This window comes from Fonsecaea multimorphosa (assembly GCF_000836435.1).
Source record: "Fonsecaea multimorphosa CBS 102226 unplaced genomic scaffold supercont1.13, whole genome shotgun sequence".
In the NCBI taxonomy this organism is placed as follows: domain Eukaryota; kingdom Fungi; phylum Ascomycota; class Eurotiomycetes; order Chaetothyriales; family Herpotrichiellaceae; genus Fonsecaea; species Fonsecaea multimorphosa.
Genome location: NW_015971647.1, coordinates 628,265 through 656,241, shown reverse-complemented (window position 1 = coordinate 656,241; position 27,977 = coordinate 628,265). Strand labels below are relative to the sequence as shown.

Genomic DNA, 27,977 nt, shown 5'->3' with positions numbered 1-27,977 from the left:
ACACGGCTGGGTGACAGCTCTCGGTGGCTCCAAAATGACGATCCCCAAGTCTGAAAGACAACAAGGACCCTCTGTACGTCAGCGTGGCGTTCATCCAGCAATTCCAGCCTTCTCTGAAATTATTTCCCATACTTCTACCGAGTACTGGTCCACAACTGTGGCTGTTCACCTATGGACAACAATGGGCGGGAGGAGGAAGAGACGAGACAAACAAACTTCTTGTTATTGTGACAATTGACTAGACAACAATGGCTCCGTCCAGAGCACCTGCTCTTGAGCCTGCTGCCGGCTTCTCCCTTGACTCACGACCCGAGCGGCCTGATCAAGTCCCTCTTGCAAAGGGCGAATTCTCCGTAGCGTCCAGAGCTTTGGCTCTGTCGACCTATTTCTTGTCGGGCGCTTTGGCTATCAACATTTCTCAATTTCTGGGAGCTCCATTGCGAGCCATCAACGAGGATTGGTATAACGCATGGATCGCTTTCACCAAGCAGTCCTTCGGGCTGCTCACAATGACCCTCACCCAGACATTTGCGCCGACAAAAGTTATCATTTCTGGAGACAAATCGGTGCGAGGACAACTCCTGAAGTCCACCGAAGGAGACCTGATTTTGGATTTCCCTGAGCGGCTTGTTCTCATTGCGAACCATCAAATCTACACCGATTGGCTTTACCTGTGGTGGATAGCCTATTGTAATGGTATGCATGGTCGACTTTACATTATCCTGAAGGAATCGCTTCGTAAGATTCCTGTTATAGGATGGGGGATGCAGTTGTATCAGTTCATTTTCCTGAAGCGCAATTGGGAACAGGACAAGCCTCACATGGCCAGCGCATTGCAAAGGCTCAACAAACCCACAGATCCAATGTGGCTTCTGCTCTTTCCAGAAGGGACCAACCTTGCTCCCAGCACCCGCAAACGAAGTGCTGAATGGGCCAAAAAGAACAACATTCCGGACACAAGGCATGTCCTACTGCCCCGGAGCACAGGCTTACAGTTTTGTCTCGAGGAGCTCAAGGACACTGTGGACTATCTCTACGACTGTACGATAGTCTATGAAGGTGTACCCCGTGGACAGTACGCACAAGACATTTTCACTCTGAAAGCAGGTTATTTAGAAGGCCGGCCTCCAAAATCCGTCAGCATGCATTGGCGCCGATTTGCGGTCAAGGAGATCCCACTTCACAACGACAGAGCCTTTGAACTCTGGCTCAGGGCCCGTTGGCGCGAAAAGGATGTCATGATTGAAGAGTACTACCAGACTGGCAAACTCCCAGCCGATTATGGCGCCACCAAATACAAATCTGGCAAGGTCCTTCGGGGATGCGGACACATGGAGGTCCCCATTCGTGCAAGTCATTGGTATGAGTTTCTTCAGATCTTTGCACCGATGGGAATTCTGGCGATGATATTGTACATCTTTTACGGCGACCTGCCGAAGAGGTTCTGGAAGAGCATCAACAAGCAAGCCCTGCAAGCGGGGACAGAAGACATCAAGAAAGCCGGTATAGAGGCTGGCAAGGGCGTTCAATCTGCCTCTTCCGCCTTGAGCGGCTTGACGTTGGACTCATTCTTCGAACCAGGGAAGCAGGAGGAGACGTTCGCAGCCGGTGCGATGGCTGTGCAGAAGCTCCTCACCTCACCCCAGGCGCAAACTGTGCTGAACCGAGCCGACTTCATCCAGGCATTTTTGTCGGATCCCCAAAAAATGGTGCAGGACAGCATTGCCGATAGACAACAGAATTTCTTACAACAATTGGCCCAAGAAGAGGCCAAGAGACAACAAGGGAGAATAGCCCCTACTGGCGGTGCAGCTCAATTGAGACCCGCCGCCAACGCGACGGCAAAAGGCGATTTTTGGAACCAGGTTCAAGCAGAAGAGAAGAGCAGGCGTGGCTCTGTCATCTCAAAGACTGCCAAAAATGGCACATTCTGGGATGCAGTGAAGGCCGAGGAGCAGAGCAGACGGGGCTCCGTCACATCCGTCCCGACATCAACCAGTTCCAAACAATCAAAGGGCACATTCTGGCAGGATCTCAAAGCCGCAGAGGAAAAGAAGGCAAAGAATGCCACGACGACGAAGCCGCCTTTAACGACGAGTGGAGGCAGGAATCTTGCTGCTCTTCCAAAGGGAAATTTCTGGGATGCAGTCAAGGCTGAGGAAAATAGTCGGTATGGGACGGTGATGACCTTGTCGAGTAATGCAACCACGGCTGTTGCATCCACGAATTCGGCGCCAGGGAAGAAAGCTCCCGCGAAGCTCGAGCCGAGTGTAGCAAAGAAGCCGTCGCCTGCCACACAGAAGGCGTCAAAGCCGACGACGAATGGGCAAAAGACAACCGCAACCACACGCCCTGCTAAAGTCGCGAGTACTGGTGGTGCAGCGACCCCAGCGGTAGCGAAGAAACCAGGGTCGACGACCACGACGAAAAATGCGAACAAGAAGATCGCCCCCTCAGCTCCTTCGAAACCGCCTGCATCGCTGGGAGTGGCCTCGACGAACAAAACAAACACGCCCAATAACCTGTCGAAACCGACACCTCTCAAGCCTCCGCCCTCCAAGACTCCCAAACAGACAGCGGCCCCTGCGCAAAAGCCCAAGACCGCCAACACCAAAGCCACTGCAACCCCAGCGCCTTTGAAGAACAAGCCCACCAACGCCTCGGTAGCAGGAGGTCCGAAAAAGCCCGCCGTCGTCGTCGCGCAGAACAAAGCAGGACCAAACAATGTCACAAAACCCTCCCCCGTCGTGAAGAAAACGGCGGGGGCAACGACCAGCAGCGTCAGCAGTCCTGGGCTGGGCGCGAAGAACAACCGCACTGGGCCACCGAAGCTGAAGAGTTAAGAAGGGACCTTGAAATAGGTGTGCAGTTCTTTCTGGCAAGGGGGCGTTAAAGCGGGTTGAGTCACACAACAACTTGAAGGATCAATCACCTGAGTTTGCTGCATTTTGCGCGCTGTTGAGGTGCAGTCGGGCTTTCTGTGCTTTGCATGTGTTTGCTTCGTGTTGTACTATATACCCTTCACCTCTTTTCTACCATGTTATGCAGGTGTTCATGTCGTGATACGTTACGGCAATACTAGGTAGTTGTGATTGTACGTTAGTACCTAGGTAGGTACAGTAGGATACCCATTGTTTCACTTGAGGTTGATAGGTTCACATAGCACCAAACACCTGCACCGGCATGCATGCTAAGGGGTGTCGTGCAGGTGGTCGCGTCAGTAGGAAGGCCTTTCGACACACATACTCTTTCTGTTTGTCTACGTCCACAATGCCCCACAAGGTATATACATGTATACCCTTATCTAGTCCGTCTGGTCTGCACAATATGGTTGGCATTCAGCTGTGGCATGCATGAAAGGCCCTCCTGTCAACCAACATCACCACCTGCAACGCGGTCATACCAAAAGACGACTCCTGCACATCCTCGGCTCATCCTCAGCGTGCTCATCACCTCGCTGCAGCCTCTGGATCAGCCTCACTGGCCTGTCACACAAGGTCTTGTGTGAGAGAGTGGTCGGGCATGTGCTCTGCGAACAGCATCGCGGAAACGCGTCGACGCGGTGACAGTGAATAGGTAGAATCCGTCACTTGCCCATGAATATCCTTAATAAATCACGGATCCATATGATATATCACCATTCCATGCGTCACTCGTCTTTCTCCGATCCCAACTTTGGTCGTTTGCCTCTTCGTCTGGTTGCTTTTCAGTGGTCTTTATGAGAGGTTCCTCAATATCTCCTTCTTGACTGTGTGTGGAAGGCCGACTTACCTCGTCAAGTCAATCTCAACAGAACCGACACCAAACTCAACTCGCTGAGATAACATCAAGTGCACTGACACCAACTTCCGGTGCGCTTAGAGCCCTGTTCAAATACCCCGGAAATACTTTGGAGCATCTCTCCACCGACGGTTCGATGACAATGTCTTCGCGAGCAGCATCAATGTCTGCGGTTGCTCTCAAACAGTCAGTTCTCACACAGGGCCCAATCTTCTCACCATCAACCTAGCCACCGATATCCAGATCCATTACAGCAAGCTGACAATAAGATCGAATGTAGCCTCTCTCGGAAAGAAACCATCAAGGTCCTCTACAAGGACAAAGATGACGCTGACGGTGCCACCCTCCAGATGGTGCACGAAAAGCTCCCAAAGAGCATAGCGACAGCCTTCTCGACCAAGTGGGAAGCCGAACTTCCTCCCATGAGCAAGAAAAATCTTAGCGACAATCGGAACATCGCTGCTGGTTCGGTTGTTGTTACTGGTGGGAGGCATGGTATATGGCGTGATATCGTCAACTGGATGCTTGCAAGTTGCCAGGGATTTGGGTTTGCACAGACTCCAAGTCAAAGATTCAAACCATATTCATTCCAATACTTCGTCCGCGAATGCGCCGCGTCCATCGGATGTGATACTCTTCAGGAGCGAGCAAACAAGCGGATGGAGCGCATTTGTGTGGAGCAGGTGCATTCGGAGGACGTTCGTGCCCTCTGGCTCGTCGATCCTCCAGACGAGGAGATGAAAGCATTTCTTGTCGAGCATATTGCTGTTCGATTGTGGGAGAAGCGACTCAAGGCCAAGAGCGCATATTGGACTCTCCGAGAAGAATTTCCTGACCTGGACGCAAGGATCGACACTTTCCTTGCTCGGATGAAGTACGGCAATCCTGGTGAACCTCGTGGGGATCAACGGCTGAGGCCGGGAAAGCAAGGGGGTAGCGACACGGCTAAAAATGACCGTGCGGCGAAGGCTCGAGCGAAGGGGTCGAACGAACAGCAGGATGATGACGACGAGGCCCAGAGGGTTACCTTGAAGATGGAGGTAGTGAGGAAAGCGACCAAGAAAACCCCGGCTTATGCAAAGTTGGACCTGGCTTCCATCGGCGTCACGAGAGACCAATTCTGTGGTTCGAAATTTTAGAAAAAAGCTCCCGGTCTCATGGACACCAGCCGTTCTGTATATCTCAGTGCTGGCCCGACAGAACAACGTCTGAACATCATTCATCATGACCCCTGCTTCTCCACCTCTTCGACTCAGGTCTGCTTGATGGACTGGACAATGGTAAAGCCACGGAGAAAGGAGGGAAGAAGTCAGCGGAACTGTGCTGGGGAGCTCGGGAGCGTGCGATCGACATCATCTTGGGTAGGGTGAGATTTCATTCCACATGTGCAAGGATAGATCAATGGGAAGCAATATTGAAGGCAATTGCTGCTAGATATGAAATGACACTTTCCTAAGGCGACGGATGGACAAGGATCCACGTACATGTCGAGCCGTTGCAGTGACACTAATTACAGCGACTGCACGGAATGTCGAGACGAAGTCTGGAACCGAATGCAAAGCCCCTGCAGGAAAACCCTCCGACCGAATGGAAATATACGGAGTCCCTCGTACTCTCTAGGCACCCCTAGGTACCTACGGCAGGAGCTGACCCAACACGCCACCGGGACTCGCTTGTTCGGCGTAAGCTCCAGGGGCAAGAAAGGCCTAACAGCCTAGTAACAGGAGGTGAAACCCGCTAAACAGATAGGCGCCATAGGCTGAATCCAGCACCTTTCTTTAACTGGCCAAGGGGCGTGAATTTAGTTAACACTAGCCTAAACTCGATGACCCTAGTAGGCCATGGCCCACCCTGTGGGTGCCCTGCTGCACCACCCCAGAGATGCGGCCAGCTTGACAGGTGCCACCCACCCACCACCAGTGCCACATGCCTAATCCACTTACAGATGCGAGAACACGAGAAAAGAACATCTCTCGTGCAGATATTATCAGCCAAAGGTTTTTTTTTGTTGCTTGACAACGTGTGCCCTGTTGCATGCCTTAGGCGCTTCCCCTCTCCCACATCTCGCGAATGGGAGACATAGAAATCACAGCTGCAGATCACATTCATCTCCATCACCGCCAACCCACGACGACGACGACGGACGGACGAACGAACGAACCCCATCACCGTTACCATCACCCTCACCCTCACCCTCACATCACCACCAACCAGCCATCATCCCGTCTCCTGGCAGGACCAGCTGGCGCCAGCAGTGGCTGCGGTCAGACATTCGATCGGATCGTCGATTTCTGTGGCGGCCATTTGCTGGGTGATTGTCCTTTCCACAACTCAACTTAGCCTAGGCACAGGGAGGCGCTTGCCCCATAGCCAGATGATCCCTGCAAACCTCGTTATCTCCAGGTTTTAACGAATCCTTGGTTCTCCAGAGTCAAAAATAATTCAACTCCATCCGGCATCTAAAGCAGTCCGTCGTATCTCCTATTCCTCTCCCATAGCTCGTGGTCGGCTGGCCGCCAGATCTGGGGCTTTTTCGCCTGTGTGTCAAGGTGACAAAACCAAGGGAGGCGCATCCTACACTTCACCCTCTGTCCTTGCAGTGAATTCAAGGCACGGACACCGTTTGGACGAGGTGAAGAATGCCCGTGCGGATTTGATCCCCCAAACAACCAATTTTGGGAACAGCACAGTCCACGAAAAATTTCCACAGCCAAGTCCTCTTCTGACCAGCAAGGCTTTGATGCCGGTATCAAGCCCCATCGTTGAGTGAGCTGATGGCCAGCTCGAACTCGAAATGCCGTTAATTCCAGAAATACCCGAGTCATCTCGACCACTTGCAGATTACTTCTGGATTGCCGGTCTCGACAGCCAGCAATTGGTAGATGCCCTCTCTCAGCCGCGATGGTCCCAGGATCATCTCGAGACTAATGGCGTCGACTTTTCCATCAAAGAAGAGACGCCTGCCGACAATGAGCAGTCGTCCATCCTCCCGTCTCCTCGAGACTCGATTGGCCATTCTAGACATGACTCCTACCAGAGACTCTCGCAGCTCTCTGATGAGGCCAGGGAGACCATTCAGAGTCTTCACGAGGCACCGAGGCCTCGCAGCAATCGGAGCAGTCTCACCATTCGAGCGGCCGCTCCCCCGGCACCCGAAGCTCGAATGTCCTCATTGATATCAGAAGCCGATTTCGAGAAGGCAATGAGCAAGTTCGCCACTGATCGAGACGCCTTCTACCTGGACTTGACGTTCCATCCGAATGAAAACACCAAGCCCGCTCGGTCCAAGTCGCGGCCCAAGACTCAGAAGATCACTGCTCAAGATGAGACCAGCCCGAGCCCTAACCGCAACTTTGGGAGCATCCGCAGACATCTTTCCTTCAAAGACATGTCCAGCACGAAACGCCAACCGTCCATGGCTCGACGGGTGTCGACGCGCACATCTCGTAGGATGAGCAGTTACAACTCAGTCATCCCCAGCCCAGAGACCTTCCACAGTTCCCCTGACCAGTATCCCCTGATGCGAAAATACGAACCCGTGTTACTGGAAAGGTTTCCTCGACCTGGCACCTTCGACAAAGCTCAGAGCAGAGCACCATTTCCAGACTATGTGCCCATGTTTGCTTTCCCTAATGACATCAAGATAGTAGCCGCCGAGACCAAACCAAGGTCAATCTGGCACGAATTCTCCATGACTGCAGCAGACAACTCTAGACTGACGGCGGTGACGGTTATTATGTGGATTCCGGTGAACCGCGATCTTGCCGCCGACTTAGAAAAGAGGTGTGAGCAATGGAAAAAAGCTCATATGTCGGAGGCTGAGCGGGAAATGGCGATTTCGCTTGCAGAGAGATTGGCGGCAGAAAGTGCAAAATTGTCTAGGTTACTAACACGTTTGCCTGAACTCTCACCGGACTCGGCGGAAAGAGAGTCCTTGGAAGATGAAATAGGCGCAGTCGAAGAGAGAATCGCTGTAATGTCCGACATGCTCAGACCATTGCGGCACAGTTCAGAATCAGACATCCAAGGCCTTACTGGTGGCGAAACTCGTTTCTGGATCCCAAGAGCTTATGGAATCTTGGGAAAGGACAAGTCCATGGCAAATTTCTGGCGGCAGTGGCTTCGAGCGGTTGTTGTTCCCATGACTGATGGAGGAGTCTTGCGAGTGCCGGCTAGCTCTCCTAAAGTCGGCATGTGGCAGCCATTGGAGAGATACGTTGCAGCGTTGTGTCTCGAAGCACCCAGTCCAGTATCGTCCAGGACCCAAGTCCAACTGCCGATTCGAGAGCTCCAACTATATGCCAAAAAGGAAGCGCCAAATGAGCTCCCTGGCAGCAGGACCACCGATCTCTACCCTCTCTTCCGGGCTCTCACCATTCCCAACATTATCCTTCTTCTTGAGTACGTCTTATCCGAATCCAGGATCATTCTCCTCTCAGCCCACGTCGCGATGCTGCAGTTAGTCAGCAAAGCCATTTTGGAACTTATTTGGCCCTTCGAATGGACAGGAATCTACATACCCGTGCTGCCGTCACGTTTGGTTCAAGCATTGGATGCGCCTTGCCCCTACATCTGCGGCATCGATCGCAACTACGAGAAATACGACCTTCCTGATGATGATTATGTTTTGGTCGATTTGGATAAGAATGAGTTGCACAGTACGGCTCCGCCGCCGTTCCTGCCGAAACAGCACCGGAGAAAGTTGATGTCTCTGCTTTACCAAGCAGCGCCATTGCACCAAAGTTTTGGAGTGACTCCCGGACCCCCAGCTTACGCAGTGGAGACATACCCGTACGATGCCTTTACTGCAGAACTCGAGTCTACCTTTACCGCGGTCACCAAATCCACGAACCTTGATAAACTCGCGAGCCTCAGCTCTACTACATTCGGCCCACAAGCCGCTACCGACACCATTCGACGTTCCCCACTGCTGAACGTTTTTCTTGCTTCCACGCCAACAAGAGGAAAGAGCACTGATCGTCCCAGAACATCGTCCACAGCCAGACACTCTACATTCACAGATTCTGATAATCAGTCTCCCATCACTCCCAACTTCTCTATGACGCCTGGTTCTGGACCGTCACGAACCGACTCGGGGTACGCTCTTCAAACTTCTCTCAGGGAGAAGAGATCCGGTCATTTCGACTCCTTGTCGAAAAGAAGCTTCTCTGGGTCTACCCACATGATTCGTAAAGCAAGCCTTCCGTTTGTGAAACATAATGCAAGTCCTTCCTCGAGCACTACGCTGTCAGACAATCGGAATGGGTCAACGTATGCACCTTCTACGTACGCACAGTCGACGCTGGCGGCCTCTACAATCATGCCTGGAATGCATACCCAACCCGTGCGGAATGGCGAAGGTACTCATTGGTCAGAGGGCCATTGTCTGCAATGGAGAGCAGCGGATGGCCCATCTACCTGTCTCCTCTGCGACGAAAAGGCACCAGATGGATACTATAGATGTTCAGGCTGTGGTTTCGTCATTCACGATCGCTGTGTTCCAAATATTTCTGTCGTCTGCTCTGCAGCCTTCTACCCTGACCAGATCCGCGCCGCTTTTGTGCGATGCATGGCCAGCTTGTTGTATACCTACCGGAAATTCTTGCAACCTGCACCTCCACAGAAAAAGAAGCTTGGGGCGGTGTATTCCTTTGACCAAGACGCTTTCGCTCGGAGTCTAGCTCCTGACCATGCTGCATACATGGGGATGCTGCAACAGACTCAAGCTTGGAACGAGTTCATCATGGACCGTGAAGAGACAACGTCAACTCCCTCAATAGCCCTGTTCGACGCTATCATCATGGCAAAACGACGACGAGCGGGATTACGGTCGAGTCTTCCCAGTCTCAGTCTCAATAGGAAAAGCTTCATGGTGCGGCCGCCTTCTGGAGGTATGCAAACCGACATACTCTCGGATGCGTCCCAACATCAATGGAAGATAGTGCCAGTACCATCCAGCGCAGATCGGCCGGAGCTGGGTGCTGCGGCCAAGGGACGTGACTATCATACTATTGTCACGCGAACTCCAGCGAAGCTGGAAGACGGGTTATTCAAGCAAGATGAAACGGTTCCGAATTTGCCTACGATTCCCAAGAAGTCGAGGATCAGCATGCTGACCGGTAAAATGAATGGTCTCAACATGCACGCCCCGTGAAGGGTCGACTCAAGATGATTTGATACGAGCATCTTATCCAAGACAGATATGGTTATCAGATCCAAGGTCGCCAAAAAGGGAGCTCTCATGCTGCTTTGCGTCGACTTAAGAGGTTGCCGGTGCTCAGGGAGCCCCGCTCTCCCATGGCGGTCCTCCATTGAATAGCGAGTTGGCCCAAGATCGCCCTGCCATCACGTTTAATATTATTCTTGAGATCCTCCAGCCCTTCTGCGACACCTTGTTGCTGCTCGACCAGAAAGGCTACTTGTATAATATCTCGGGGTTTCAGCGAGGGGTATTCCACCGCAGCATCGTTGTCCTGTTCTGCATCCCAGTTTAACGAAGTCGATTTGAATGGCAGCTTCGCTTGGAGTTTGGTCTCTTGCAGCAAGATAGGCGCATCTGACACGTTTTCCAGTTGGGCCTCCAAAACATAGCGGAGCATTGTTGCCCTGCCGTACGGGCCATGTGTCTTGTCAGACACTTCGATCGCTTTCAGTTCGGTAGTTTTGGTTCGCACGCTCATACAAGGTTGAGCGAGGAACTGATACAGTTTCCGAAACGATCGGACCCTGCCGCCGGTGGCTTGGCCATCACCCGAAGCTGTCTCGGTGTAGGTGACATTGACGGCGAGCACGTGGTTGCCTTCCTCCTTTAGGTCAAACCGAATGATTCTTTGCAAGGCGCTTCCGGGGCCGGTGTTTTCCGTTGCATCGTCAGCCGCATATAGTTCTAGGGGCACCGCTTGGGATGGAGTTTGCATCTCGGCCAGGATTCTCGTTCCAGAAACGGTTTTGGTCGTCTGTCCCGAGGGCAGTTCATTGTTGGCGCAGAGAGCACAGGAGAAGGTCTCGCCGACATGAGCGGAACCGAATGATGGCGGCAAACCCAGACTGGTGGATAAGATGAAGTTCTGGTCGACGGCGTTGGACGGATATGCCAATGAGGCTGCATGCGGTATCTTTGTGTCATTTTCACGGGGGAGAGGGTGTTGTTGTGCCAGGGAGGGTCGGGAGAGTCTGGGAACCAGCATTAACTAATTGACCTATTGCTATTTCCCCGAAAACGTGTAACCAGCCACAGAGACATGGGACTTATGGGACTCACCTCAGCACTAGAAGATTTGGCCAGTCAGTGTATTAGCAGAGAGCAGATAGACAGCCGCTGTAAGAACAGACAAAGGATCTGACCTAGAAATGGACATACCCTTTAACGATATTGAATGAGGCTCTTTGGCGAAGTTGCCCGTATCGGCGCGTGGCCGAGCCATACTAGTAGGTCCGATGCACCAGCTGCGCGAGATGGCATCAACGTGGCGTGATTGGATAGGGTGGTAGATGCGAGAAGCTATGCAGAATAAAGGCACAAAGATACCCAGGTAAGATGGAGAATACACAACTGCGCCTAACCTAGACCGAAGGGAAGCGCCTGCAGGGAGGAGACGGAAGAGGTTGAACAAGATGTCAACCAGCGGTGTGGTTGGGGGGAACGGAGAGAAAATGGAAAAAGACTAAGAAATCGATTTAAATGACGACTTGCATTGTGAACGGCCCCAGGTGGTCGTGTCATGCGGGGGAAGGGAAAAGCACTCGTCAGTCACGCCCGTCAGACGGAAGATAGTAGTCCATGAATCTTCACTGCGGTGTAAAGCGATTATCCAGTACCTACCTAGCTCGCTAGGTACCTATGTATAGGTATGTAGCAATACTGTAGAAATAGCCTGACATGTGACAAAGAGCTTTCGCATCGCTGGCCACGTGAATGTCGTGCCTCATCAAACCAAGACCAAAGTGTTAATTACAAGGTTGGAACCCCACCCCGACAAATATCGGGACTTGCTGACGTAGGTAATGTCAATCTTTCGCTAAGCTATGTATTCGCAACTTTGACAAAAGGCAGTCATTAGGTAGCGACCAAGCCTATAAAGTTACACACAGAATTCAACCAGAGTACCCTGAAACATCACTGACTGTTGTGGAAAAGTAACAAATTGTCACCTCTAGGTGTATAATATCGACAGGATGACCGCACCGAAAAAGGTCCATTTCCCATCTTTCATGCTTGATATTGCGGGCGAGCTCTACAGCCCAGCTCCGGCATCCGAAGACCGTAAGGGGGCCGCGGTGGTCATCAGCCATCCCATGACGGGCGTGAAGGAGCAAACAGCTGCGGATCATGCTCGCCTCCTAGCACGAGCGGGCTTCTACGCCCTCACGTTCGACGCGGGCTATCAGGGCGAGAGCACCGGAGTGCCCCGGGGCCTGGAGGATCCGCACCAGCGTGTAGAGGACAACAAAGCCGCCGTCAGCTACCTAACCACCTTGAAAGGTCAGGTCGATCCAGAGCGCATTGGTGTCCTGGGCATCTGCGCTTCCGGAGGGTACAGTTCCTACGCGGCCCAGTCGGATGGACGGATCAAGGCGCTCGCCACCGTCAGCGCAGCCTGCGTCGGTCGCATGACGCGAAACGGCGGCCTGCATAGGGAGAACGATAAAGAGAACCTGCAGGCCGTTGCTGCGGCTTTGCAGGGCGCAGGTCAATGGCGCACGAAGGAGGCTAATGGCGACCACAGCGAGGCGCCGCCCATGTTCTCCACTGATATCTCGTCCATTCCGGCTGACGCAGACTCGTTCTTCAAAGATGCCGCGGCGTACTATGGCTCGAAGCGCGGCCGTCACGAGCGTTCAGATCAGAGGGTGCCGCCCATGAGCTATGATCTGATGGTCAGCTACGACAGCTTCAACTTCCAACATCTGATCTCTCCGCGACCACTCCTCATGATTGCGGGCACTGAGGCACAGACGCTCCATTTCAGCGAGGCGGCCGTCAACGCCGCGCGGGAGCCGAAAGAGCTCTTCACCGTCGCGGGCAGGAACCATTTCGAGCTCTACGACGACCTGGAAAAGTCCGGCCCGAAATTGGTCGAGTTTTTTGGCCGGTATCTCTGTCGTGAGGATGCTTAAGTTGGTTTTGTTGAGGAAATTAATTTTGTCATATCGTCAGTAGCAAGGCCTGGTCCGAGAGCCGCAAGAGTCTTTCTTTCTATCGCGGCACCCTGTTTACTTTACCATAAGTAGGTATGTACTTTCGGAGGCAAATCATGTACCACTAGATCAAAAGGAAGAATGAAAGAGGGCGGGAGGGTTGTTGCTCGTATTCCGTCGTTTACCTTTCCGGAAAAAGGAATCGTCTCGGCTGACATACCTACCTACCTGTTCGAGAAGGACATCAGAAACTATTTGCGGGGTATCTCCCCTTCCGTCCGTTGGGCGCCTTTTGTCTTGGCATTGGTCTTGGCACTTATTTACCTACTACGCGTACTTTATTTACTTCGCGATCCGATACCTCTACAATACAATCATAGCCGATCTGAGGCGATCTACTAGGTAGACGTAGCCAAAACGATTCTTTAACGATAGATACGTACCTGAAGAACATCTACAGCCAAAAAGAGCGAAAAAATCTACGCTAGATCTACCTATAACGCGTCCTATAGAAGAGCCTCCACTACGGGAAGTTAAAGAGATAATCGACTAACTAATACCTTCTTATTCTCCACTAATTAAGATTCCTTTTATTCCGTTTATAATCAATTAGATAGAGAATAATCCATTCCTATTATTTATTAAGTTTCTCGGCGAGATCTCTATCCTAGCGATCGTGAAGGTAACGAATATAAGGGCCGTAAACGCGATAGGTTTTCGTTAATAATACGTACGAACTTAGTTACTATTAACGCGCGAAGAGCTATTCTACTAGATTAGAATTCTTCTATATCTAGTTAACTATACTAGTAAGAGAAGGGATACTTAATAGGATCGATTCCGCGTGTTTATAACGTAGAAGAGGTAGGAATAAATCTATCGATTTTTAATCTTTAATATTTATACCGTTCTACTATAATAAATAGACTATTTATAGGGCTATTTACGCGCTAAATTAGAGCCTATTTACTTAACGATTCGCGCTAATTATTAGGCCGTAATTATACCTTCTTCCTAAGTCTTAGTTAACGAAGTAATAGTCGCGTTCTATAGCCGTTTAAAGTATATAGTTAAGCTAAAAGGTAAGCCGATTAAAGAGGACTTTAAGCTATAGTGTCTAGGCTATATCGGCGGCTACTATTACGACTAGCTATTATATAGCCCTATTAAAGGCGTAGAAGGCTATAATCGTAGAAGGCTAATCTCGTTTACGCGAGATACTAAAGAGACTCTAATTATATTATCGAAGACTTTCTAAGTACTAGTCGTACTCCTTAAGCGACTTAGGAATCCTTATCCTTACTCGAAATAGCTAGTATTCCTAGATAATCTATTCCTTAATCTTAACGTTACGTAAACGCTCCTAGCTCTTAATATTAGCGTAATAGGAATAATACGTAAAAGCTTAAAGAGTCTACTTAAGAAATTAATCGCGCTTAAGGATCTTAAATAGTCTCTTATATACGATAGCTATAAGGCTATTATTAAGGATAATATCCTATACTTTATCTAGTAGGATAATAATATTATTCTAGGTATTACTATAGCGTTCTCGCTTAATAAGGTTAGCGACTTTATTATCCGTAATAGACGGCGGCCTAGCGATACCTTAACTAACGCTAGGATCGCCCTACTAGTCTTCGGCGATAATTAGATCAAATCACTACCTATTCTACGCGCGATTAATACCTATAACTATAGTATAAATATTATCGATAACGCTAATTAAATCCGTAGTAATTTCAGTGTCTAATTACTCTTTAAGAGGCGTAATTAGCGTCCGCTTATATAGTGGTTATTTGACGTTTATCTAGTTAATAGCTTCGTTCTCTAGCGTACTAGGCTACTACTTAATCGTCGCTAAAGTACTTATCTTCGAGAGTAATTTAATCGCTAATTAATCGACTTATTACTTATAAAAGGTCTTAATAACTATAGCCTAGTTAGGCGCTTAAAGAGGAATAGATACGCCTAGGGCGTTAAGTATCTCGATAACTATATCTTAGGCCGTAATAGGCGCGGAATAGATAGCTAATAAGGAGGATAGGAGACTAGAGAGGCTTTACGCGAGGTAGTAAACGGATCGTTACTAACTAGGCGCCGTATACGCTTAAGGGATACGATCTTCGGCTGTGATATCTGCAACGTTAATCTCTATATAAAGGGCTACTATTTTCAGAAATATTATATGGATCTATATAGCAATTTGCTGTGGAATAATAGTTGAATCCTGAACCTTACATTCTATTGTAGGTAAATAAGTGCTAAGACTAATGCTAAGACAAAAGGCGCCTAACGGACGGAAGGGGAGATACCGAAGTATAGCCGTCGCCTGTAGGTTCTCAGTTGCAATTCTCGCTAGAGAGGAATGGAAATGCCATAGACAAACTGAAATCACAAAAGCCACTTTAAGTAAGTAGCCCAGAGACGTGCATCGGAGGACAGATGACGCAGGGCACCAAGTCTACCCCCCGTTCTCCCCCCTTTCTTAGGCCGGCGTTTGACCCTGCCCGTGGAGACCGTTGTCCGAGGCACATGGAATCAGGCTAGCCGAGGGTAAAGTTCTAGAACGTATAGGTCGATGGTGGGTGGGTAAGATGCCATGTTATATCATTCACTCTTGACCTGGAATCTATTTGAGAAGAAAAGGAAACCCAACGCACAGAAACAGCCTCGGAAGACGTAGGGAGGGGAAAAAACAATGGCAGACAAAATCGTCTGCGTCGTCGCTTACCCGTCCAACACAAAGGACGGGAAGCCCGCGCGCTTTGATATGGACTAGTAAGTTCTTGCTTTTCTCAATCACCTCGAACCTGAAATGAACGATGTGGATTTGAAGGTTTCAAGAAGAAAAATAATAATAATCATAATCCTTGTTGAGAATGGCAGCTACCTCAAGACCCACATGGGCGAGATCATCGAGCGCGACTGGAAACCGTTCGGCATGGGGAAATGGACCGTCGCGTCCTTCGGGGCTGAGGATTCCCTCGACGGCAAACGACCGCCTTACATGGTCACGGCGACGATCGAGTGGGACAAGGTCGACGACCTGAAGCAGGCGCTCGCAAAGGGCAGCGAGGCCTCGGGGAAGGATGTCGCCAACTACACTGACGTGTTTCCTGAGATTTGGGTCAGTAGGGTTACGGGGACGAGTGCTGGTGGCTCGTGATGGCGTGCTGAAGCGCAAGGAAGGGGCCGTTGTCTCTATGGATCATAGGCTGTGTCCTCACATACATATCAAGGAAGCGAGAGGAATCTTCTTCATTTCCCCATCTTCCTCCAGCCACAGGGTTGGGGAAGAGGGATATGACAGCTCACATGTCCTTGCCTCTGAAGAACTTTTCTCCCTGCAATGTCAACCAAGGAACAAGACCTTTCTCCGTCTTCTTCTTCTTCCTGCCCTCGCCGTCAAACTGGTGGATCATGACACCCGGCTTGACCGCTGAGGTGTCGACAAGAACCTCGCCTTCTGCGTCGACCGCCTCGGCCTGCACCGTCTTGACGCCCACACGATCCAGCTTCAGGACGGTCTCGAAGCTCTCTCGCCTGGCCTCGCCGACATAGGCCCGGCGACCGCGGAAGACTTCGTAAAACCGCCAGACCTTGGTGCGCGTGTCGCCATTCCACGACACATAGATTTCAGTGCTCTCGCCGTCCTCCAGGGCGACAATGGCGGGCGCCTCGTTGGGAGTTCCCGTCCAGTTGTAGCGGAAACCGCGATAGTTCTCGACGCCCAGGCCCAGGTAGCCCGAGTCCATGTAGGTGTGAAAGATCGGGGTGCCGTCGGACTTGAACTCGGTCATGGCGCCTTCGGAGCCCCAGTTGACCAGGACATTGCCGTTGGGCAGCAGCTGGGTCGATCCCTGCGACTTGGACAACAGGTCATCGGGCGGGTGGAAGGCCTGCACGATCTCAGCCTCCCAGGCCTCGGTGTCGACTTGGATGATCTTGCCCCGCGAGATATTATAGAAGTGCACCTCGTGCCCGTGGTCGTTTTCCGTCCCGTGCGCCGAATTGTCGTACAGGCTGATGATCTCCTTGGTGCCATTCTCGTTTCTCCCCTGGAACCGCGCGTGGTGCTGGAACGCGAATTCGACCTCGGGGCCCATCTTGAAGCTGGACGACTTGCCCGACAGCTGCCAGATGATGTCGCCCGTGGTGCCGTTGATCTTGTACACGGCATTGGCGTCGCGCGCCGAGATCAGATAGTTGCCTTGGTCGTCCTTGTCGACCGAGTTGATGTGGAAATAGTCCCACGCGTCGGAGCTGTTGTATCCTGCACCCGCTTGACCCGGGTTCAGGGGTAAGTAGCCCTCTTTATCGGTTGTCAGAAAACGGCAATGTGGAGAAATGGGGGTCCATTCATACCTGAAGGGTCGACATGTTCGAGACTGCTCCATTCAAACAGAACTTCTCCGGTCTCAATGTCAAGTTCTATATATGTCAGCATCGGAGTCAGACATCACGCAGGAACCAAGTTCCAACGAACCTTGAAATTTGGCATCCACGATCCACTGCTGTTCTTCACTACCTCCGTATGCTGTGAGGTTGTAGGGGACAGGGTGGTAGATCTGGATCAAAGCCGTTTCCTCGTTGATGATGTGAAACTCGTGCTTGTCCGTGAGGCGATGGTTCCCCGCCCGCAGCTCTCGGATGGTCTCGTAGTTCTGATCGAGGAATGTTGTGTGCCCGTGGCCGTGACCGTATGCCCCGTTGTGGCTCCCTTCAAAACAGAAGAGAATGTCCTTCCCTTTCCATCGCCCGGCTTGGAAGTTGGTGGCCCAGATGGAGAAGTAGGTGAACCCCGACCACACCAGGTCGCCCGTGTCGGTGAAGATGTACGGCGCCGCTTGAGCCGGTCCATGGTGTGTTCCCTCGGGATAGCCCGCGAAGGGCGCCATGAAGAGGTACCCCGTCTCGACCTCCTTGGTCGCCGGGATCGTGATGTTCAATGTCGGCGGCGCCAGGTCGGGTCTCGATTTGTAGCGCCAATTGGCCGTGGCTGTTGGTAGGAGTGAAAGACATGCCGTGAGAGCAACCAGTGTGGCTCGAATGCCTGGAAAGCCGAGAGTTGGGTTCATCTTTTCACACAAGCGGACGCCAAACAGTTAACCCGGGCCTTGTGTACGGCGAGGATAGGATCAATTCAGAGGAAAGATTGTGGGGTTTCAATCAATGAGGCATCCATCGTCAAGAGGGGAAGGGGGATAGAATATATTGAAACGGCGCAATGCCAGCTCCAGTCTGCGCGCATACTGCCCACCAGCCCGTCACGAGTGTTGTCCTCGCAGTCCACAGACATTTCAAGAACGAGAAAAGTCTTGTCATGTTGCAGAAAACCCACAGAGGAACGATCTTCACCATGGAGAGGGACCCCGAATGTGGGGACGGTCCATGTGTTGTCCCTCCCTAACGGAGTCCATGTCCGTCTCGACAACACAGCTCTCAATCACGAAACATGGTGACTAGCGAAACGGACTTGGACTCCGGCTCTTTTGAGGGACCTTACAGGCGCAGAGATTTTGAGCTGTGGAATCATGGGCGTCTCGCAATCACGCAATATTGGACAGATATGACACGGGGATGCTGGTCGTGAAAAAACCACCTATGCTTCCCCGACGGAATATTTGGGTATCCGCTGAATGTCAAGCACCGGATCCACCTGAAATGCGCCGACAGTAGGGCCACAAACCCACATTCGGCTAACAGCCCGCATATATTGCAATAAATACACTGGGAAGGCCGTTTCGAGAACAGAAGCTCTGTCGTGAAGCAAAGGGAAAAGAAATTCTGTGCCTGCTGAAATGGAACAGGACCATTACACAGTCAATCAGATTCTGGCAGAGTCAGATGAATCAACACCACTCCTTGCCGGCTCTGCAGGTACCAAAAGCCGCGACGAAGAAAAATGGAAGCCTGGCCCCGGCTTTGTTTGGATAGAGATTGGTAAGGAGAATAAAAGGGAAATTTTGCTGCACCTGCATCGGGCTGATAGCGATACAGCCATCTTCTCGAACGTGTTTCTCTCTGGCTTCGACGGGACGATCACGGCCTCGACGTATGCCGTAATCGGCTCCGAGTTCAATGCGGCGAACACCATATCATGGCTGACGACGTCCTATTTGATCACCAGCACCGCGTTTCAGCCGCTGTATGGGCGGTTCTCTGACATCCTGGGACGGCGGACGTGCTTCTTCACGGCAACGATCACGTTTCTGCTGGGATGCCTCGGGTGTGGGTTTGCTCCCGATATCATCACGCTGAACTTGATGAGAGCCCTAACTGGACTCGGGGGTGGGGGACTCATGACCATGGCCACAATTATCAACTCGGATATGATCCCCTTCCAGGAACGAGGCATGTACCAGGCCTGTCAGAATGTCCTGCACGGATTTGGCTCCATCTGTGGGGCGTCCCTGGGTGGGCTTATCGCAGACCACATCGGTTGGCGATGGTGCTTCCTCCTCCAAGTGCCTGCGTCGACATTTGCTTTCGTCGTGGGGCATTTCGTAATCAAGAAGAATGAATCCAGAAAGTTAGTCGCGGACGAGGAGCAGTCGTCAGACTCCGGGAAGCTCGCTTCGAAATGGGACCAGATCGATCTCTCAGGCGCCATCCTCTTGGTCCTCGGCCTCTCTACGCAGCTGGGTGCCATGACCATGGGCGGGAATAACTACCCTTGGAGTGATGTCCGTGTCATTGTCGCCATGATATTGAGCGTGATACTCATCGTCATATTCGTTGTGGTGGAGCTCCGAACGAAGGCAGTCCCTGTGATGCCCATGTCCATGTTACACGGGACTCTTGCCATGTCAAATCAGATAAGTAACGTTTGTGTTGGCATGGCTGCATACTCAGTGAGTTGGTCTCCCACAATCCCAAGATACATGTGTTAACGGACAAAATAAGTTCCTCTTTATCAGCCCCTTGTTCTTCCAAGTTGTTCTTCGGGACAATCCTTCCGAAGCTGGTATGCGTCTGGTGATTCCTTCTCTGGCCACCCCAGCTGGAGGACTTCTTTCTGGCATCGTCATGTCTCGATGGGGGCGGCTCAGCGAGCTCGTGAGGGCTGGCTGCTTCATCATGATGCTGGGCAATGGACTCGTGGCCTCTCTGCAGTATCAGGATGCATCGTGGAAGTACATTGTATATCTCTTTCCGGCGAATTTTGGACAAGGGATCTGCTATCCCGCAATTCTCTTCACCTTCCTGGCTGCCTTTGACCATAGTTGTAAGTGTGGAAACTGCGCAAAACCGTTATGTGGGCTACGGGGTTTCGCTAACAGCATATAATAGACCAAGCCGTCTCCACCTCAACGGTGTATCTGTTCCGATCCATGGGCACGGTCTGGGGAGTGGCTGCATCGTCGACATTGCTGCAGAACATCCTGGCACAGCAGCTCCCTTCGGCTCTAGAGGGCGTCACAAATAAGGACGACTTGATCGATCAGATCCGTCATTCCGTTGCGGTCTTGGATCGTCTGCCGCCGGATGTGCAATCGGCTGCGAGACATGTGTACTACCGTGCCTTGAAATATGCCTACATGGCCAATACGGCCGTTGCAGCCGTTGCATTGCTGTCGGCGTTCTTTGCTCGTGGGAAGAGCCTTCATCGAAAATAGAAATATCAATATAGAACGAGCGTACAGTTTGCATAAAGGACTTGAAAGTGAAGATCACGTCCTGTGCCGAGGTCGCCCTGATGACGATACATCTCAGCCAGTCCGCAGCGTGGCTTTCGAAGTGGTCTGCCGCAGCTTGCCTTGGCCTAATGGTTCGCAACGATGTATTGCTAGCGAAAGCGTGGTGATGAGTTGATTGTCCAGGTCAGTAAGTTGTGTTGTTTAAGATGACGATGCCAACTTGTGCTGGGTGCCAAGCCATGCCAAGCTGCACCTTCCGTGCGAGTGTCGCCTGTACATGAGCCTTGCCTCTGTCACGCCTTTGCTATCTCATTATCAGCGGATCTGTTGTACCAGGGTCATGTATTGTTAGCGCTCCCTGAACCAAGGGTGGGTACCTAGGTAGTAAAGCCTGGCCTTCACATATCAGGTACCTCAAAGTGGAAGCCAGCCTCAAGTCACATTCCAGATCTGATGCTGCGTACGTCTTGCATGATTCCGCCGACTTTTAGGTTCAGCGTGGGTAGCATGGAGTTGGACTCCGTCCCGCCTGCGCCACCGCCCTGCTTACTGCAACGGAGTGCAAGTCCGCTGGCCTTTCCACCCCATGCTCAGCGTCTCTTCGAGCATTTCGTGACAAGCTAACAAAGGGCTTCCATCTGGTAATTATTCCTGGAGATCTCGGGCTCTCAGGTCCGAGGCTCTGATTTCCCAGATAAAGGGGGTTAAACATACGTGTTGTGGATCGCGCGGATTTCGACTCCGTTCTCGGACGGGTGTTATCTTGCATTCAGCCACGCATGGGGAAGGGCGTCCACTCTCCATGTGGCTCTATCAAACTGCCAGAATACTCTCATTACGGATGTCAGATCAGTCCGCGCGACCTTATCAGTCCGAACGACAAACAAAGGATGCAAGCACCCGGTGCAGTGGCTCACACTACTCTCCTAGAAAGACGATCTTCGTTTCTCTAGACTCTCGTATCACCCAGGAATGGCTTGCTCATACTTTTGTCTCACAGGAAGAACATATTTAAAAGACTCGGTAGTCCCAATTTGTCTGACTGCGAAGAGCGGGTTGCAACCATTCTCGACAACGGATTTGTCTGTTGATAAGCTGGGAATTCTTCCTCCCTCAGTGGGCATACCTCCTCCGTGGTGTACATATGACAGACATGGCCGAAGTTACAAAGCCTGACACTCTGTCTCAAGACAAGTTCGCCACATCTACAATGACTCAGAAAGAAAAGGATGCTGCTTCTATCGAGGCTGGCACTTCAGACCCCATCGAACTTGACGATCTCGACGGCAGAGCCAAACACTCGTTCACTGGTTCGACCCAGCAGCACGCCTTTAGTGTTCCCATCGATGCAGAGTACTGGAAGGGCGTTTATGATCAAGCCCAGTATGAGGGCCGTCACCGATTTGATCCTTCCATTCAGTGGAGTTCGAGTGAGGAAAAGAAACTCATCCGCAAGGTATGTTACGTCTTATCACTCGAGCTGCTTCTTCACCCTCTTTTCTTGGGTATGTAGGTTTCCAACTTCTCCTGACATCTCCTCTTAGATTGATTTTCGAATTATGCTGTGGGTTTGGATCATGTTCTCGTCCCTGGACCTCATCCGTCGAAACATCAACCGCGCCGTCTCAGACAATATGGTCAGCACAAGTCCACCCTCCAATCTTTGTTTAGATGCTTACCCATTCAGCTTGACGAGTTGAACATGAACACGAATGACTTCAACAACGGCCAAACCATCTATCTCTTCTCTTTCCTGGCAGCCGAGCTCCCCGGAGGACTGTTGAGCAAAAAAATCGGACCAGACGTTCTGACTCCCGTGTGCATTTGTATCTGGGGAACTATCTGCGCCTGCCAAAGCCTCATCACGAACCGCACCGGCTTTTACCTGACACGTGCGTTCCTGGGCATGGCTCAAGGCGGCTTCATACCCGACATGGTCCTCTACCTCACGTATTTCTACAAAAGCAACGAATTGCCTATTCGACTTTCGGTATTTTGGACCGCTATACCCGTGACACAAATCGTTGGAGCTCTTATGGCCGCCGGACTTCTCAAGATGCGTGGCTTACACAACTGGAGCGGGTGGCAATGGCTGTAAGACGCTCTTCAATGTGATACTGGGGTTCCGCTAACCGATGTCAGCTTTCTAATTGAGGGCCTTCTCAGCATTGTCGTGGGATTATTGACGTTCCTCGTCATGCCCGCGAGTATCACTGAAACGCACAAGATCCTGCGTGGAAGAATTGCTTGGCTTCATGGAAAGACCGGATGGTTCACCGAGCGAGAAGAGAAAATTCTGGTTAATCGACTCCTCCGTGATGACCCTTCCAAGGGCAACATGCATAATCGACAACACGTCAGTGTCAAACGTATCACGAAGGCAGTAATGAACACAGATCTGTGGCCTCTCTATATAGTGAGTTGTCTTTAGTCGCTGTTGCGAGAGCATTTTGCAGAGTACTGACCTTCCTTAGCTCGGATTGATCGCTTTCATTCCCTTTCAGCCTGCCGCCAACTACCTATCTCTTACTCTGAGGAATCTGGGTTACACTGTCTTCGAGGCGAATATGTTGGCAGTCCCAGGGTATGCCATATTCTTCATCAACGTGGGTCTCCTTCCTCGAGTCAATGTATGCGTCCGCTGATCAAGGGTTGCCCTCAGATCCTCGTCGTCACATGGATGAGTGAGAGATTTCATGAAAGGCTATTGGTGTCCTCTCTGAGCGTCTGGTGGGTTCTCCCGTTCCTTATAGGACTGCTAGCCATTCCCCGGAGCGCAAGTCCTTGGGTTCGATATGCCCTGCTCACCGGCGTAAACGGAGAGCCGTACAGTAAGTTTCCCCTTTCGACCTGTGGCCGCTGCTCAAGACGGCGCTGATGCGTCCCGAAACAGCACATGCGATCCTGGTCTCCTTGATTTCTCGGAACTCCAACGACGTGGGCACACGCGCTGTCTCCGCAGCGGTGTACAACATGTGCTACCAGTTTGGCTCGATTATCGCAGTGAACGTTTATCGCAACGACGACAAACCATACTGTACGTTCATTTATGAAAGCCTCCAGAGGATCAATGCAAGCAAAACTGACATTAGCGGCTCTAGACTACAGAGGCAACCGAGCCCTGATTGGAATTACGTGCGCAAGTATCGTCCTTTTCTTTCTGGCGAAGCTGTACTATGTAAAACGAAACCAGCACAAGGAGACGCGGTGGATGGCGCTAAGTCCCATAGAGCAGGAGCAGTATCTTTCCACTACTACAGACACAGGGTCGAGGAGACTAGATGTACGCTTCGTCCACTAGAGCGTGTATCGCAGTATCGACAGTCTTCATAGAATTTTAGATAGGTTTCCCATGATAGGGTCTGTTTGAGGCTCACAGGTTTTATTCTTCGCCTATGTATGCTCTTATTCTTGGAAAGTGCCCGCCGACTCCCCCATTGAGCGACTTGATGGCCCATTACTGTGATATAATAAGGAGACTACCTAGTCGATGATCTGCCCTCATCTGTAGAATGCTCGAGACTTCCTCCCCCGTCCCTCGTTGATCTTTTGTAGTTTGTCGGGTTCAAGCTTCCCACTACGCCATGGTATATTGTCGTCCTTCTTCTCAACCAATTGGATCCAGACAAAGTTCTGCGTTTCGGGGTTGCACTCCGTGGTGCCAAATGGCGTGCTTGGTGTCTTATCAGTCCCTTATCGCGCGGGGGGCTAGTCACGTGACTACACCTGCAGCTGGCTCTTGTCGATAATCCCCTTCAACTTCTTCACTTCCAACTCTTGCAAACATCTTGACCTCTCTCGATCAACTACGCTCCGTGCTCGCTTCCGTTAGGATTGCTTGCTTTGACTGACTTCTCTTGTTGTTCCGCCAGCCCGTGTATCTGCAGTCAGGATGCGTCGCCATGGCGAGAAGAGAATCTCGTAGGTAGCAGATTCGCCCTCTGTGCAGTCAAGCCGACCGCTAACCAGCGCCAAAATGCAGCTGCAAGCGCTGTCAGGCTCGCAAGGTGCGCCCACGGCCCCCCTAGCTGCGCAATTGGACATTGATTGACTTGTGTCTACAGATCAAATGTTCTCGAACCACCCCTTGCAGTAGTTGTGCCGCTGCTGGAGTTCAGTGCGAATTCCGTGCTGATGATTGGAAACGAGCCCCGATATCACATGAATATGTCGGTGCTCTTGAGGGTAGGGTTGCCGCGCTGGAACTCCTGCTTTCGAGTATCAAGACCTCTGCGCCGTCCCAGAGAAGTGCTCTCATCGACGGCATTGATTTTCTAGACCACTTGCCTTCCATCCCGAGCAAAACACAGGCAGGCATGGGATCGGGGACTTCTGTGTGTGACGGTCCTGAAGGATTCTGGGGCATGGATCAAGATGGTATGTTATTCGACGTTCCCCCGCTTGAAATTTGCTGACTCCTGGAGCAGGCGGCCCCGTCTTCCACGCACCTGGAAGTGCCTATGCGACCGGTCTCCTTTCGTTTCGTAAAACGAATCCTATATTAGACCCGCCACCAACTCTCTTGGATAATATCGCCAGCATCCCCAAGGTTGTCGTTCAGGAATGTGTCGCTTTGTTCTTCAAATGGCAGCAGCCTTTCTGCACTCTTGTCGAACGCGACGCCCTGCTAGAGCGCTGTAGACATCACCGAAGGCCTCCCAACCATAGCCCGTCTTTTCTCCTGCACGCCGTGTGTGCTTTGGGTGCCCTGATGTCGGACGATCCAAATATTCGAGAGTTGGCGGATCGCTTTGCAGCCTCAGCGGAAGAAGGTATTTCAGACAAATGCTTCTGGTATTCTTCGCACATCGCTACCGCTCAGACCATGTTGCTTTGTGCGGTCTTTGCGACTGGAAAAGGACAGGTGTCAAAGGCCTGGATGTATTCAGGTGCGGATCCATTTCTATTCATCCGGCAAGAGCAGTTTCGCTGATCGTCTCCAGGGATGGCACTGCGAATGACGCAAGATCTCGGTATTCACGAGAGCAACTCACCGGTTTTACCGGAACATGCCCAGAGTGCGCTGCTCGTCAACTTGGAGTTGCGACGGCGCATGTCTCTAACCTTCTCTATTTCCGATAAGTTCCCACCTCCCGGTTGACGAAAGGTAGATTGCACTGACCCAAACATCAGAATTTTCAGCCTCCTGTACGGACGCCCGCCCATGAATGAAGACCATTCTTTCGCTCTGGAGCGGCCAGTCCTCGATAGTCCGAATTCGAGCTGGGAACAGATGGCTTCCTGTACAGATGAGACGGTCTCGGTACCTCTATGGGCACCACAGGTGGATCAGCTCCGCAACAAGAGCACTGACGATCCAGACCAGCCCGACGTGCCGACGCTGCTACTGACCAAGCAAGCAGAACTCGGCAAAATCATCACAGATATTCAGCTGCAAGTACATAGCAAGAGAAAGCTCCGGCACCTTTCTGAGTACTGGCACCAAGCATTGTACAACAAACTCAATTCCAGGCTGTGGAGTTGGCATGATTCGCTTCCAGGCGATATGCGGTGGAGCAGATGGAGCTCTAATCTAGAAGAGGTAGAACCGAGCCTCGCAAATCTTCAGTAAGTTCATATCATTCTTTTCTCACCGCCATCGAGCATCCGGTTAACAGATCTTAGCATGATCTACCACACTGCGCGTATCAGTCTCAATCGATCACTGCTTTCCGGTGAAGTGCATGGGACTTCTCTCGAATTGTCGAGGCTCGTGTCCGATGCCCTCGAAGCTTGCAATAGCTCCGTCGAGGCGATTATTGGAATATTCCGCCGCTTCGGTGCACAACACACCTTGAAGAATGCGCCACTTAACTTCGTGCACGGAGCAGTGGCCGCTGTGGACGCAACTCTGGTCATGGTTTCGCGGTCCCCAAAACACCGGAACTCACCACCACATATACAAGACACTTGCTTGTCTGTCATTGATACTGCCCTGGCTGATATGGCCTGCGCATGGGAAATGGCCAACGATGCGAGACGTGGGTTGCGGGAAGTGCTGAGTAGCTGGAGCATCTCATTCGATACCACGAGCGACCACTCTAAGCCGTCGTCTCCGCAGGCGACAACCACAACCTCGTCATCCAATTTCTTCCATTTCCGAGACTCATGTGTGGTACAGAATGTCACGCCGAGAGGCCATCATGTGCAGAGCAGCATGCCAAACGTCGTGGGAGCCCCTCCTCTCGATCTGGAACTCCTTGCTCAATCCGACTTTGATGATGACCTTGCCACCATGTTTCACAACCCCGAAGATTCGGACAGCAACTTCTGGAACTCTGTCACAGGTAGTGGGACACCGTCATCGTCGTCATCGACTAGCTCACAGGCATCCGCTTATGTGTACGGGACATGAAAAATGACAGGCTGGATTTGGCGGGTATTTCGGGATTTCAAGCAAAGGAGCTCTCCAAGACTCGACGCTGGGACCAAGGCCATCGCTCAACATGGCTGGGTCTGGTCTGGCTCTTATTTGAAAATTATATGTCTTCATATATCTTCTAAAACCTATCTGTGTAGTTATTGAGAGTGTGTTCCTGGTTTCAACTCCATCATCGACCATGGCAATCCATCTTCTGTAGGTAATGCTGGGTTCTTGCCGAGGGAAGCATGCGTACAGTACTCCTTTACTGAAGAGAAGCATATCTACAGACCGGACGAATATTGTTTTGTATGTCTCGTCCGTTGAGGGGAGTGGTGGAAGTCCGCCGGGTTTGAATGCCCATCAGCCCATGGCCCCGAGAGCCAAGGAAAAGCTTCGCAGCCTTCAGGTTGCTTCTGTCTGTTGCAAACGGACTTTCCATCTCCCTTACCTGCTCCATCATCCACACACACATACATGGTGCGGCCAGAGACAATTAGTGGTGCTATTTGGGTTTGATAGTCCATCCGGCATCCTCCCGAATACCAACGGGGGCCTTGCAGCAGCCACACGGTCTTCCTCCTAGCGAGCCTTTCGCAGAGCGATCCGCTACCGCGGCCCCCAACTACCGCCGCCATGCCAGCCCCAGGCACTTCAATACAGGTCGTCAAACACCATCTATTCGAATGAGGCAGCCAGCATGGGGATGGGTTGCTTTTTAGATACCACCCCGCGGGGCGTCTCCCCCATCATGCTGTGACCAGCGAGGCGAGTTTTGGCCCCCACGACCTGCATGCTGGGTCCAGCAACCCCCTGCTAAGGCCTTCTCTGGCCCTGGTCCGGTTTGATACACGTCAGCTAGCTGCAGCTAGCTGAAATGTCGCTACCAGGGCTGCAAAGGGCTCACTGGCTGCCTAGAAGTCACGAGGGTGTTAAAACGACTCCTACTATTAGGCTAGCAAAACACAGGCATTCAGCGTCGCGGACTTGGCACCCAGTCATTTCAGCCGCAACCCCTATAAATCATTTACCATTCAGCCCGAGCAAAATAAAAG

At 51.5% G+C, this 27,977-nt stretch overlaps 9 protein-coding genes across 9 annotated transcripts; 7 read left to right on the top strand and 2 right to left on the bottom strand.

Annotated features, from left to right (window-relative positions):
- Positions 1-248: 248 nt before the first annotated feature.
- On the top strand, positions 249-2,843 carry Z520_06945 (uncharacterized protein; the record flags this gene model as incomplete). The annotated part of the gene is made up of 1 exon (XM_016777445.1): positions 249-2,843. The coding sequence occupies one exon, from the start codon at positions 249-251 to the stop codon at positions 2,841-2,843; it is 2,595 nt and encodes an 864-aa protein (XP_016631616.1).
- Positions 2,844-3,943: 1,100 nt separating this feature from the next.
- Z520_06944 (uncharacterized protein) lies at positions 3,944-4,919 on the top strand (the record flags this gene model as incomplete). Its single annotated transcript, XM_016777444.1, has 2 exons — positions 3,944-3,966; positions 4,010-4,919. 2 exons carry the CDS (start codon positions 3,944-3,946, stop codon positions 4,917-4,919), a joined length of 933 nt encoding a protein of 310 aa, XP_016631615.1.
- A 1,655-nt stretch (positions 4,920-6,574) lies between these two features.
- On the top strand, positions 6,575-9,934 carry Z520_06943 (uncharacterized protein; the record flags this gene model as incomplete). Its single annotated transcript, XM_016777443.1, has 1 exon — positions 6,575-9,934. The coding sequence occupies one exon, from the start codon at positions 6,575-6,577 to the stop codon at positions 9,932-9,934; it is 3,360 nt and encodes a 1,119-aa protein (XP_016631614.1).
- An 85-nt stretch (positions 9,935-10,019) lies between these two features.
- Z520_06942 (uncharacterized protein) lies at positions 10,020-11,204 on the bottom strand (the record flags this gene model as incomplete). Its single annotated transcript, XM_016777442.1, has 3 exons — positions 10,020-10,953; positions 11,042-11,048; positions 11,141-11,204. 3 exons carry the CDS (start codon positions 11,202-11,204, stop codon positions 10,020-10,022), a joined length of 1,005 nt encoding a protein of 334 aa, XP_016631613.1.
- A 751-nt stretch (positions 11,205-11,955) lies between these two features.
- Positions 11,956-12,897, top strand: Z520_06941 (uncharacterized protein; the record flags this gene model as incomplete). Its single annotated transcript, XM_016777441.1, has 1 exon — positions 11,956-12,897. The coding sequence occupies one exon, from the start codon at positions 11,956-11,958 to the stop codon at positions 12,895-12,897; it is 942 nt and encodes a 313-aa protein (XP_016631612.1).
- Positions 12,898-15,619: 2,722 nt separating this feature from the next.
- On the top strand, positions 15,620-16,087 carry Z520_06940 (uncharacterized protein; the record flags this gene model as incomplete). Its single annotated transcript, XM_016777440.1, has 2 exons — positions 15,620-15,699; positions 15,808-16,087. 2 exons carry the CDS (start codon positions 15,620-15,622, stop codon positions 16,085-16,087), a joined length of 360 nt encoding a protein of 119 aa, XP_016631611.1.
- Positions 16,088-16,232: 145 nt separating this feature from the next.
- On the bottom strand, positions 16,233-17,999 carry Z520_06939 (uncharacterized protein; the record flags this gene model as incomplete). The annotated part of the gene is made up of 3 exons (XM_016777439.1): positions 16,233-17,233; positions 17,287-17,352; positions 17,408-17,999. The coding sequence occupies 3 exons, from the start codon at positions 17,997-17,999 to the stop codon at positions 16,233-16,235; spliced, it is 1,659 nt and encodes a 552-aa protein (XP_016631610.1).
- A 723-nt stretch (positions 18,000-18,722) lies between these two features.
- Z520_06938 (uncharacterized protein) lies at positions 18,723-20,540 on the top strand (the record flags this gene model as incomplete). Its single annotated transcript, XM_016777438.1, has 4 exons — positions 18,723-18,864; positions 18,922-19,775; positions 19,828-20,149; positions 20,215-20,540. 4 exons carry the CDS (start codon positions 18,723-18,725, stop codon positions 20,538-20,540), a joined length of 1,644 nt encoding a protein of 547 aa, XP_016631609.1.
- Positions 20,541-21,714: 1,174 nt separating this feature from the next.
- Positions 21,715-26,916, top strand: Z520_06937 (uncharacterized protein; the record flags this gene model as incomplete). Its single annotated transcript, XM_016777437.1, has 13 exons — positions 21,715-22,017; positions 22,106-22,198; positions 22,249-22,655; positions 22,704-22,977; positions 23,036-23,167; positions 23,224-23,392; positions 23,455-23,598; positions 23,663-23,844; positions 24,626-24,938; positions 24,989-25,450; positions 25,505-25,643; positions 25,695-26,129; positions 26,187-26,916. The coding sequence occupies 13 exons, from the start codon at positions 21,715-21,717 to the stop codon at positions 26,914-26,916; spliced, it is 3,783 nt and encodes a 1,260-aa protein (XP_016631608.1).
- Positions 26,917-27,977: the final 1,061 nt, after the last annotated feature.